The following is a 13089-nucleotide window of genomic DNA, read 5'->3' on the forward strand; positions in this document are numbered from 1 at the left end:
CTTTCCAGGATGTGCAGTACTGCCTGGGATGGGCAGTCAGGACACAATGAGGGTCTGTATGAATATGTCAGCATTGGTGGACAAACCTTGTACTTCCAGCAGTGTGCCCCAATGTCCATCCTGGCCTGCATCAGGAATAGTGTGGCCAGCAGGAGCAGAGAGGTCATTCTTCCCCTGTACTTGGCACTGGTGAGGAAGCACCTTGAGTGCTGTGTCCAGTTCTGGGCCCCTTAGTTTAGGAAGGATGCTAAGATCAGGAGCATGTAAGGAGAAGGGCAACAAGGCTGGTCTGGAACACAAATCCTAGGAGAAGTGGCTGACGGAAATAGAGTTGTTTAGCCTGGAAAAGAGGAGGCTCAGGGGAGACCTTATCACTCCCTACAAAAACCTGAAAGGAGTTTCTAGCCAGATAGAGGTTGGTCTCTTCTCTCAGGCAACCAGCAACAGGACACGAGGACACAGTCTTAAGCTGCCCCAAGGGAAGTTTAGGTTGGACATTTGGAAGAAGCTCTTCACAGGAAGGGTGACTGAACATTGGAATGGACTGCCCATGGAGGTGGTGGAGTCACCATCCCTAGAAGTGTTTTTAAGGTAAGACTGGATGTGGCACTTAGTGCCATAGTCCAGTTGACAAGATGGTTTACTTCATACGTTGGACATGATGCTCTCAAAGGTCTTTTCCAACCTAGCTGTCTCTGTGATTCCAACAGCAGAATGGAGCATGTGGATGCCGCCACTGGAGCAGGGAAGCACTGGCACGCAGGAGAAGCAGGGCCAGCCGCGCTGGCCCAGCTCCGGGGCAGTCGAGCGCTTCGGGCGGGGGGGAGAGGAGAGGGAGAGGAGAGGAGAGGAACCACCTCTGAGTTACACCGGCTGACCCGGAACGCAGCGGGGCGACGCGGCTCCCGACGGGACGGATTGAGGGTTCCAGCGCCGGCCTTCCGGCCTGACTGAATGACAAACTCGGACGCGGTCCTCCGCGGCGGGGGAGGGCACGTACGGCTGCCCGGGGAAAAGCGGGGCAGTGCATGGAGCGACGGATGCGGGGTAGGCCGGGGAAAGTCTCCGCCCGCCGAGAGCCGCCGGTGCAGCTCAGCCCGGCCCGGCCCGGCCCCGCCCCAGGGCGGCTCGGAAGGCATGCTGGGGCTTGTAGTCCCGCGCGACGCCGTCCCGCCCCCGGCGGCAAAACTACAACTGAGCGAAACTACAACTCCCGGCGGGCGGAGGGGTGTGTCTTGGGCGCCGTGTCCGAGCCCGCACGGGGCGGGGGCTGATCCCGCTAGGTCGGGCCGCACGGGCGGGGCTTCTCCGTGTCCACCGTTCGCTGGCGGGACTTGCCCGCCCTCGGCCCGGCAGTGGGAGCGGGGCAGGACGCGGCTGCCGCCCGGGGCTGGCGGCACACACCGCTCGCGGCTCAGCGGACCGTGGGTCGGGGACGGCTCGGCTGAGCGGGAGGCGGCGGCAGTGGGAGCGGGGCTCCAGCGCGGACACCCGCTGCCCGGCTCGCTGCCCTGCGCTTCCAGCCCGGCCGGCGGGCGGCTACCTGCGGGGAGGTGGCGATGGAGAAGAGTTAGTGCAGTCACCGCGCTCCAGTGGCCGGGGAGAGGGCCGGGCCGGGCCGGCTGGTGCGAGGGACCTGCTGCCCTGTCGCCGAGAAGCGGCTGAGTGACCGACCGGCCGAGAGCGGCGGAGGGTGCGCGCCTGTGTGGTCCCGTCCCCCGCCGGCTCCTCCCGCGGGCGGGCGGACGGGCGGGCGGCCGGCGCTGCGGTGGTTACCGCCTCCCCCTGAAAATGAAGAGGTGGTGGCAGCTGCTGCTTCGGGGTCTGGCTGCCGGGGGGAAACCTGGATAGAGGCTCGTAAAGAAGGGTGAAGAGAAAGTCGCAGCTTTCCGGTTCGCGAAAGGGGAAGCCGGGCGTTTTTCTCACCTTGCTGCGGGGCCGGAGCACAGCGAAGCCGGGGACGCCGGCGGGGAGCCGCTCCCGTGCGCCAGGGGAGGGGGCGGGATGCGGGGGGGGGCCCGGCACCGCCGCGGGCCGTGGGCGAGAGCCTGCGGCGGGGCGGGGTGCGAGCGGCGGCGCTGAGCCGGGCGGCGAGGATGGTGCGGGGAGGGAGAAGTGCTGGCAGAGATCTAGCGGCGGAGAAGCCTCCGTGTCCCTTGCCTCCCACTCTCCCTGCCGCGGGGCCGAGGCGCTGGGGAGCATGAGGCGGCGGCGGGGACCTGTTGTGTAGGGGAGGCGCGGGCAGGGAGGATGAGGAGGACCCGCTCCCGAAGCGCTGGTGTCTGTCGGCGAGCGGCCGTGCCCCGGGCTGCCGCGGGCTCGGGAGAATCCCCTGCTGTGGAGCGGTGACAGGGGAGCGCTGCGCCCCTCGGTCTGCGCGGAGCGGCGGCCGCTTCCCGCTGGACTGCGGCTTCGGGAAGAGGAGAGCTTCAAGTGTTCTTCGGAAGCTGGAGTTGCAGCCTGGTTCCTTACTTGCCTTTTTTCTTTTTTCTTTTTCTTTTTTTTTTTTTCCCTCCCCTCCCCCTTAATGATTTGTTTCGCGTGTCTCTCGAGGGAACGTCTTAGGAATGGTCATTTTTAGCAGTGGAATCTGCTGCGCAAAGGAGGATTATAACAAATCTCTATGAATGATAGACTCGATTGCTAAAACTTGCCTTGACCAACCTTCTGACCCTCGGAGAAAATTCTCAGGGTGTGCGTGGGAAGGAAAAAACCTTCCCATTTGAAAATAAACTTGATGTAAAAAGACTGATTTTTTTTTTTTGAGAGCCTAACTGATTTATCATTACTTTCTTTTTTTTCTTTTTGTCCTGTTTTGTGATAAGTTGTTTTTAAAAGGATTGTCCTACGTGGCTGTTTTATAACTGGTGGAGGAAGGAAGGATCCCTCTCAAGCGTTTCTGATATGACAGCTTTGGTTTCTGAAGAGTTAAGTGGTGTTTGCATGATACACCTATTGCTAGTCTGGTAGCGGACTTTTCATCGTTTTATTTGCTTTTTTTATTAACTGGGGCTGGTGGAGAGGGCTCTCTTGGTCAGAAGAATATTTGCACATATATATTTGTATATATTTTTGGTGGGGTTCTCCCCACATTTTACTCTTTCTTGATGACTCCTGGAGGTGGTAGTGGGCCCATGAAAGACTGTGAATACAGTCAGATCAGCACACACAGCTCTTCGTCTCCCATGGAGTCTCCCCATAAGAAAAAGAAATCAGTTCCCAAGAGAAAATGGGAGGTTTTTCCTGGAAGAAACAAATTCTTCTGCAATGGGAGGATCATGATGGCTCGACAGACTGGAGTCTTCTACCTGACTCTTGTTCTCATCTTGGTCACCAGTGGACTCTTCTTTGCATTTGAGTAAGTGACTTAAAAGTCTTCATATATCCCTTGTCCTCCTCTAGATATTTATTTTCTGGCTGAAAGCAACACTAACGTTTTTATTTAGGAGAATTCCACCAATATTGATCTATATAATTGAAAATACCATCTGATAAGATCCTGAGGGGTGCACAATACAGTTTGGGTTACCATACTCGGTGGAAAACTAATGAGAATTAAAGTTGCAGTTACTTTTATACCACAGGTTTCCAGCACTTGCTGGTGTTGAAAGAGGAGTGTAAAACAGCAGGTTTGGGATGACCAGGAAATTATGAGGCTCCTCATCTGTCAGTTGCTCTGAGAATCAAAACTGGCACATAGAAAAATACTGTCCCTTTGTCACAGAACTGAAGGCAAGAAAAGCAGTATTTTTCCTAAGTTTATTAATTGGGCATGATTATTTTTTTTCTCTTGACATCTTCTTAATAGCTTGTAAACGAGAATTTGAAGTGAGGAGAAAAAAAAAAGAGCTCAAGAATTTTGCATGTACCTAACTTTCCACCACTAGGTAACAGCATTACTTTCTCTTTGTGATAACTTGTATGGGAGTTTAGTCTTAGTTGAAGCTACATTTGCTTTGGAGGTTTTGACTGTATTTTTTTTTTTTTAGGTAAGCTTCTGGCATCCTTCTAGGGCCTTTTTCTCTGTAGCTCTGGAGTCCTTTTCATCTATATAAAGTGAACACACAGTGACAGCAAATCAAATATACTGATTTTTGCTCTTATGTTGTAGTAGTTAACTACACATGGCAGTAAAGAATTAGGCACTTGATGTGAGCAATATTGTGTAACTTTTATTTACTTACTTTTATTTAGGTACCAAGTACAAAGAAGTTCACACTGCTAAAATACTTCCCATAAGAATAATTGAGTTATTGTGAAGGGTTAGTAGTGCTCCTTTACCTGCTTTAAATTATTGTGGTTTGACTTGTGGCAGTAAAATATCTTCAAATTACTTTTTTTCTGCAATAAGAACTATTATGTATAACTAAGCTTCAATGCTGCCTCCAGAAATTGTTTTGCTAAGCAGTACAGTTGAAAACCAAAGGTCATTCGTTACTTGGTGTCTTCAAGCCAGAAGATAAGGACATTAACAAACCCTAAATTGTGCCTGTTAAATGCAGATCATCTTAACAATAGTGGTAGCAGTAAAGAAGGTAAAAATGCTCAGGAGGTAACCAGTGGCTAAATGTATATGTGAGCTCAGTAGATGAATTGTCATTAGTGGGCTCCAGGTTACTTTAGGGATTTATTAAATGTAAATTCTCCTGCAGACATTATGAAGCAGCTTAAGTATCATTTGAGTAGTTGAAGTAACACAGACAATGATGGTATCCACACTGCAAGTGTGTTTACTTTCCTGGTTTTAAATGGGTATTAAAGGTGTAACCTTTAATAGTGTGATAGTATTGCATTAGGACTGGGTGCTACTCTCTGCTCTTTGCTATGATTAAGCTTTTGGAAAGCTTTTCTATGTGGGCTGACACTTCTGTCTGTGTGCAGTCTCATCACCTTCAGCGCAGCCTCTGAAGCCTGCTGGACTTCCTGCAGATACCAGAACATTGAACGTATAATGTTTTGTAATCAGGACTGTAAAACTGATTCATTAAGCCACCATTTGCAATTTATTTATATGTTTTAACACTTTGATCTTTCAGAGATAAATTTTCTTTGCAGCTGCTTGATTCAGAACTTCTAAAACAGGATGAGCTGCTAGCTGTTCATCACGTTCTGATTTCATCACTACTGTGAGCTACATGCTCTACCAGAATTGAATTCTGCAACTTCCATCGAGTATTTGAGAATATTTGCAGTGCAACCATCTGTGATTGACAAGATTTTTAGTCAAGGATTTTCATATATACTTGGTGCTTACTCTTACTGGTAGTCTTGAAGCAGGGAGGAATCTTGGACTTTATATAACAGAACTATATAAATTCTCTGTGTACTGGTCTTGAGTCACTCTTGTATCACTTGCACTTCTAAGGAAAATCAAAGTAGAAGGTGACAATGGTATTTCATTTTTATAATGATAAGGTAGATTTTGGTCTTTAGAAAGCCCTTGCATTGAAAAATTATTACTCATCCTCTGAAGGCGAATTAAAACCCCAGTCTAAAGACTGTGAGAATGGTGTTCAGTATGTCTGTGATAGTTAGACTGCAGGGGTTTGTTAATGTTATGTTAGAAAGAGGGGAGTCTCTTACTGAAGAGTGTTACTTTCAAGCAGTTTCTGCTTTTGTCTGTTCATAGTAGTGTGTATTGATCAGTGATAACATCCTGAGTGTTAAGTGTAACTGCCATTGTTGGCTGATTTGATTATGGTGTTCCTCATTAACCAGCCATTTATTGAATATGACAGAAATGTCTTTCAATCCTTTATGTACCTGTGGAGCAAATGGTTTGTAAATGAACGTGTGCCCTGAAACATAAGGTCAGACTGCCATTGAAGAGGAACGTGACCTGTATGTTCTTGGAAATGTTTGTTCTTTTTTTGCTACAGTGAAAATAAATTATTTTGTTCCCTTTGGTTTTGGAAACCTGAAAATGGGTACTCATGGTTCAGGTAATTGCCCGGTTACAGGCTGGGAAGGGGGGAAGTAGGAAAGATTACTTTGACAGCTAATTCCTTGGAAAGCATCGTGCTAACATAAACATGCTGGCATGTCCTTTATACTTTGGCTTTGTTTCTTCCTTCAGTGTGATTTCCCTCCCTTCTATTTTACTTTTGATATCCGTACATCCAGAGCTGTATCTCATGTGCTTTGGAATACTCTTCAGGGAAGAAATACATTTCTCAGAGTCAGCAAATCCTATGTCTCCAAAAGCAAATGTATGTCACACATCTTGACCTGTATAGCTTTTGACATTGAGTCATGCCTTTGTAATCTTTCTTTCTTTATATTTATGCTTTTGTGCTTTTTTCCTGCCTACTTTTTCCAGCTCCTGCTTTCAGCTGGTTTTATTCCCTTCTCTCTGTTGACTTTTATCTCTCATATACTCCAAGTGCATCACCACTTCTTCCTTTTATCATTTCACTGTTCTTTTTCATTTTCAAAGAGATAAGCCAGAATTTGCTTAAAAGAAAAACAACAAACTCTGAGTTTTCAAGCAGGTAAAATATTTATAAGTCCTGCTTCCCTCCCTTTCCAAAGGAAGAGATTGCAAATAACAAGCAGTTGTATTTCTGTAACTTGTTTATTAAATGTAATTTGAATGATTGCAAGCACTTATGGGTCCTAAGAGGGATGCTGTGCTGAGCTGTTCTTAAAAACTATGCCTATTTTAAATTGTTCAAGATGAGACACCACAAATTACTGAGTTTGTCTTTGAAATTTGGGTATGTTACTTTACCTTGGAACTTTTTTCTAACCCTAACCTTGAGTTATTTAGCTGTTTCTTGTTTTTTCTTGTACATTTGGCTTTGTGTTACATTTTGGTTTTTTTCTTTGCCTTGCACCAGTACACAGAGATGTGTATTTTTCCAAACTACTTAGCACTCATTTATCAAGGTAGCTGCATTTAAAGCTTAGAAAACAAATTACCTCTCCACAGAGCAAGGATAGCATCTGTAACTGAAGGGCAGATCTGTTGCAGTGTGTAGCCAGTTGAACCATTGTATTTACATGTGTGTAAAGTTCTTTATTTGTGCAATAGAGGCAGAACTAACATATTTCATGCTTGCTGCACTTAGCTAGGTATACATTTTGAAAAGAAATAAGAGCCTTTTATGCTCATGGTCATTTAGGGTCTTGTTTCTGTAGGTTACAGGAAAGCAAAATGGGGCCTGAGTGACACATTTAACACAGCAGGATTTGTGAAATAAATGTATTGTCATTAAATGGCAAATCTCATGTGGATGCACAAGATCACGAGTTCCAGAGAGGAACTGGCTGATGACCTCAGCTATGTTGCTACTGTGAGTTGCCTCTGGGTGCTCCTTTTCCTCTTGGGCCTTGCTGGGCAGGTGGCAGGAAGGAACATGTCTGCACCTGAGCTGCTTCAGCTCAGGCAGGCAAATTAAACTTCCCATAAAACGTGGATTTAAGGGAAGATGCCGACTGAACTGAATTGACTCCGGCAGAGTCATGTTTTCTTCTGTCAACTTATTTGCAGGGTGAGTGGCTCTGGAAGAAGGTTGAAACAGATGGTAGGATGCTGGAAGGGCTGAAGCAGTGCAGCTTTTTTCTCTGTAAATGTGAATCAGAGCTCTATCACTTCTGATACCATTTGACGCTTGCACTGATTCAGCAAGCTGGAGGGTTTTTTAGTTTGTTTGTTTTGAGCTAACTAACACTTGATTTTTTAAATTTTTTTTTTTTTTTAGTGAGCATTTGTGTAATTGCATTTTCTTGCAAAGGATTTATGCTGGAAAATTATTTAAACTGAGGCTGTTTCTGTGCATACGTGTGTACAAACCATTGATTTCTGTGCTCTCGCAGTTGCTGGCAACCTGTTCCATGCCTCCCACTTTGAAAACCGGTGTGACTGGAGGACAGTCATGAGTCACACTTTCTGATGCCATGTGTGGATTGTTCAATATTGAACTTGTATGGTGGAGTGGTGTAACTTGCTGCTCACTGCAACAAACCTCTGTGTGTAAACACTGATGTCAGTAAGCTGAGCATTTTCACTGTGGTATCCACAACCCTTCTCATCTTATGGCATGTGTTTTCTGCTCTTGCAAGTGGTGGTCTCTTAGCATGACATTGTATGCCAAGTAGATGGAATGTTCCTATGATAACCTCCTTTATCTTTGTTCCTCTGCTCTTAAGACAAGTAAGTTACTTGTGCCTCCTGATGACCCTGTCATTAAACTATGAGTTCTTAGAAGAAAGTGCTACCAATCCAACTTCAACTGTTAGAGGCTGCTCTAAACTTATAGGGCTTTTCTAGTTGAAGATGTCAAAATGTATTTTAAAGCAAAAATCATAGTATATAAACTAAAATTATTATTCAACAAGAGAACTGCATCCTTTTCTACATGGAAGGCAGTCACTGCCTAGTTGTACATGGTGACATAGGTGAGTGCAGTGTTGAGTAGGTGTCCTTTTCTCCCAGTTTTACTTTGTTGGGTTTTTTTTTAAATCCTGTCATTAAAATTAAATCAGAGGAACATTTCTGTTCCTTATTTTGTCATATTACGCGTCTCTGATAACTTAGTGAAAAAGACATGGGATAGAGTAAGTCTAATCTTTAGGGTTTACGCTTTGTATTGAGCAAATGATGTCTGAGGGGCCGTATGCATTCCAAGCAGAGTGTTTATTCTTTGCTCTTAATTGCCCTGAAAATGTTAACTGTCAGAATCAAATATCTCCCATCTACTAAGTATATCTAATACCATTTGCTTGATGAGGGACTTTTGTTCATTACAAAAGAAGAATCTCCTAAGTTTCTCAGTGATCTGAGCAAGTGTGTCTGCTGAAGTTTCTCCCTGGCCAAAAGAGAGTAGTTTTGTACTACCATATCTCAAAAGTAGCGCATCACTGAGCAGGTATGTCAGTATAAACTTGTAAACCTGCTTTGGATTAATTGTATGGTATAATTCCTGGGCAGAATTATTTCAATTTAACTCATGGCATTTGATATTAGGTTATGCACTTCTGTTTCTCAAGGCCAGGTCTAATTACGTGGAAATGGACAATGATTAAGTGCTTCATTTTTCACAGTAAAATTCTGTGAGGATAACAGAAGGAAGGATAACCTCTCATGTTTTTAAAAGTTGTGTCTTTACTTCCCCTGCAACTGCAGAAACTTTTAATGGTTTTGTAACACTAATCCACTTTCCAAAACAGCTTTTTTTATTTCTTTATGAGGGTGTTTGGTTTGTTGGATTTTGGTGGTTTTGTTTTGGTTTTGGCTGGGGATTTTATTTTTTTTTTGCATTCAGCTTAGTTGATGGCCTTTATCTCCTGTTTCATGTAGAAGTTTTGAACATTTAAAAATTTTTTTCTAATTTTTTCTACTTATATTTCCATCTTTTCTTTGTGGAGGTGCAGGGAAATAAAAAAAGGGACTAAAGTGATATAATGGGATGTTGGCTTATCAGATACTATATCATTTGGGGACCTCGAGGAAATCATTGTGTAGCTTTGAAGTGTGAACATTAATGGTCAGCTTTGTCACCCAAAGCCTTGGGAAATTCAGTCACTGCTGGCTGGTGGGTGATTTCTAGGCTCACAATAAGTCTTGTAAATAGGTATAAATCCTTACCTGGAATATTTTATATTCATTCTAGAGAAGGGGGAAAAAGGTAATTTTAATAGTTTAGTTCTTCTTCTTTTATATATATATATACACACACACACGCATATATATGTATGTACAGATACATGTGTATATATATATATATTCAAATATTAACAAATGCTGATGGCTAATACTTCTCTACATCTTGAATCTCCAGAATATGACTTGTAATCTTGTGACAGTTGTTTGATACAATCTATCTTAATTTATCACTGAAAAGTTTGAGGTTTCTATTATTGATATGTGCCTATTATGCCTGTTTTATTTTGTCCTTCCTTGAGTAGGTACTGTTGTCCCTTTGTCTGAATGAATGTGTGTTAAACGTATAAAATGTATCTTTGGAGACTAGTGTAGTCATGTTAAATGAATTTACACTATTGAAATCTCTATCTTGTTCATCTTGGAAGACTGGTATTGTCATGTGGGTATCTGGAAGTCATCTCATATCAACTCTGCAGAAATTTTCATTTGTGTTTTAAAGGAAAGATGGTCTTTTTCAGGTGTTTGTTTAAGCTGGTTTCTCAGGAATCACGTTAAATGTTTAGGTTCATATAAAGTATTTAATTTCATGTTGAAAATTGGGATAATTATGCAAAAATGCTTTTGTTTCTATATGATTTAATTTGTCATAGCTGTCATGTTGCATTATTATTTTGTAAATGGCATTTCATACAAAACTAAGTATTTCAGTGAATCTGGATGACCAAGAAATTTTCTTCTCAGTGTGGGCAGGGGGAGGGATGGCAAAATACTGTATCAAAAATATCTGGGGTTTTTTATAGATTTTAACACCTAAGTTTTACTTTTTAAGTCGTTAAAAGCCCCAGCAAACTAAAGTTTCTAATGGAAATGGTCTCTCCATTCTAGTGCAGCACTGAACTGTGGACTGTAGCACTCAAACATGAACTAATTAATGAGAAAGTGAAAATTGCTGCAGAAGAGGAGAAATCTGAGAATATTTTAACTTTCTAAGCTGTATGCTTGTTTCAAAATTGTGCAGTCAAAAAACCCTACAACACTAGCTTAAAATACTGGAATATCTTGAAAAATTGCTTAAAAAGTTGAACAGCTTTATCTAGGAAATTTTTCTTATTCTGATAGGTTATTCTTGAAAGTGAGCCTGCATTAGCTGATCATCACTTCAGCTACTAGTAAAAGTTTGCACATAGCAGTGCAGTTCATCTTTGATGTGGCAAAGCTGATGGAGAAAGGGGGGAAATCCCTGAAGTCAGGTGGAACTACCAAAAGTTTATTAAACTTCATATAGTTGCAGCTCATTTGTATTTCAGAACTTAATACAAAACTGTAAAGTGGGTAAATTTTTTACAAAGCAAAGAGACAAATTGAGAAACCAAGATGAAGCCTGTATGTAATAGCCCCAAATAAAATTCTGTTTGTTTCTCATGTTGCAGAAGTACTAAATGATACTAACATAAAACATACTTATGGAAGATTGCTGAAATTGTTTTCAAGTTTCAGTTTAGGGCAACACATGCCCTGTCCCTTACTGTGTGGTTTCTGTTTGTATTTGAGCTCCTGCTCATACTGCAGTGAATAGGCAAAGGGGCATTTTGCAGTGTGCATCAGTGGAGCTCTTACCCAAATGGATCCTAGAACTTCAACTATTAAGTTGACAGTGTGCTCCAGTGATTATATATGATTATATATGATTATATATGATGATACAATTCTGTGTATGACCACTTCCATTAGGGTCCATAGGGTTTATTCACATTAATGTGGGATGGTGCCTAATGAGGTCTTACATAATGAGCTTGGCTAATGAGATCACAGCTGGTTTTGTTTTGTTTTTCCACCCCTGCTGTACCCTGAAGTTGCTTACTGCAGTAAATACTGGCAGTGTGCATTTGTTGTAGTAAATATGCAGTCAGTTCAGCTGCTTCTAAAAATTTTGCTCTTATTTAAAAAAAAAAAATGAAACAAATCAAATAGAATACTGAAAATCAAGTTGAAAACAGAAAAACTGAGCTCATAAGCTGATGTACATAAAATCTAAAGTGAATTTTGTTTCTTAAACTGAAGTTTAAGTGCAAGATAATGTTTTTACATTGTCTGCAATGAATGAATCTATGAAATTATTTTGAAGGCTTTAGTATATGTTTCTTGTACATATGATATATATATATCAGCTCTTAAGAGCAAGGAACAGATATATTAGAGTTTATTAGTATTTTAACATAAATACTTGGCATAATACTACAAATCATGAATGTAGATTAAAAATGTGGTCAGGTATTGGAAGCCTCCTCTTCCCACCACCTTGCAAAAAAAGTACCAATACAAAATTTATCTGATTTTGATGAATTTTGTATCCCCTCTTTTTTGGACTGTGTATCACTGTCTGTGTATCAGAAGCTTGAGTCCTGGTCTTGCATGTCCATTGCACTTGTGAGGTACCCCACTGGTGGTTACGAGTGCCATCATTCCAGGCACAGAAGCAAGTGTCAGATCAGCCTGTAGTTAAATTTTGCTGGCATGCTTGTTTGTGCACATGGGGTGGGTTCTCATGGCACATCTATGCATGTTCCTTAGTAAACACTTTTATTAGCAAAAAGGGTTTTCTAGTGTTCAGTCAGTGTATGGAAGAGTTATAATTCCTTATTTGGTACTGTGTAGAGCAGTTAAAAGTACTAGGAAGAAAAGTAAAAGCCAGAATAGCTGTGACTTGTCTCTCATTAGCACTATAACTCATTAAGAAACTTGCTTTTTCTGAGTGTGGTTTCCTTAGAGCTGAAGCTCATAATGCATCTGTATGAGGAAAAAATACAGTTTTTAAAATACTTTTATTATTTAACATCATTTGAACTCTTTCCAGGGCTGAGAGGCACAGGGTGTGGGAACAGCAAGTAAACTCTGTCATTAGTCAGGGTACATGGGTTCATGAAGTGTGCTGCATGGGGTGATACCAAAGATTGGAGTGCACAGTTAAAAGAGGATATTCACTTCTGATTTGCTTCAGTGCATTAGTTTGGAGAAGAGAAAGCTTTTGGGGGAATCCTATTTAATAAGTACCTGACTGGGGAGAGGGAATGGAAAAAAAGAGCCTCGAACCCTTCTCAGTTGTATTCAATGACAAGACACAAAATAAATTACCTTTAAAACAGAAGAAAGAAGGGTGGAGTTTCTTGGTTATTTCTTTTTTTTTTTTTTTTTTTAATCTCGTTGCTTGCCTGTTTTGTTTTGATTTGTAGGGGTTTTTTTTTGCTGTGAGGATGATTTGGTATGGGCATAGGTTGCCCACAGTGAGACTGTGGACACACTGAAAACCAGCTAGATACAGACCTGAGCAGTCTCCTCTAGCTGACCCTGCTTTGATCTGGAGAAGTTAGACCGAATTTTCAGAGTTCCTATCCTACCTCAGCTGCTCTGTGTTATCTGTGAAAATCAGAGAACTTAGCATAACACAGCAAAGCAAGATGTTTCTCATCTAGCAAGATAATTTT

General features: G+C 42.4%; 1 protein-coding gene across 6 annotated transcripts in view; it reads left to right on the plus strand.

The window, feature by feature from the left end:
- The first annotated feature begins 1310 nt into the window (after positions 1 to 1310).
- The window catches only part of ZDHHC14 (zDHHC palmitoyltransferase 14), a 95594-nt gene continuing 83815 nt past the window's right edge, over positions 1311 to 13089 (plus strand). For 2 of the 6 annotated variants that reach the window (XM_054629937.2, XM_054629938.2), the window contains exon 1: positions 2021 to 3358. In XM_054629937.2, the coding sequence (XP_054485912.1) occupies positions 3108 to 3358 (251 nt within the window). In that variant the 5' untranslated portion in view covers positions 2021 to 3107. Of the gene's footprint in view, positions 1893 to 2020; positions 3359 to 13089 lie in introns of those variants that run through there. The other 4 variants (XM_054629933.2, XM_054629936.2, XM_054629934.2 and 1 more) reach the window with 3 other exon arrangements.

The sequence above is a fragment of the Agelaius phoeniceus genome, chromosome 3 (assembly GCF_051311805.1).
Source record: "Agelaius phoeniceus isolate bAgePho1 chromosome 3, bAgePho1.hap1, whole genome shotgun sequence".
Classification (NCBI taxonomy): domain Eukaryota; kingdom Metazoa; phylum Chordata; class Aves; order Passeriformes; family Icteridae; genus Agelaius; species Agelaius phoeniceus.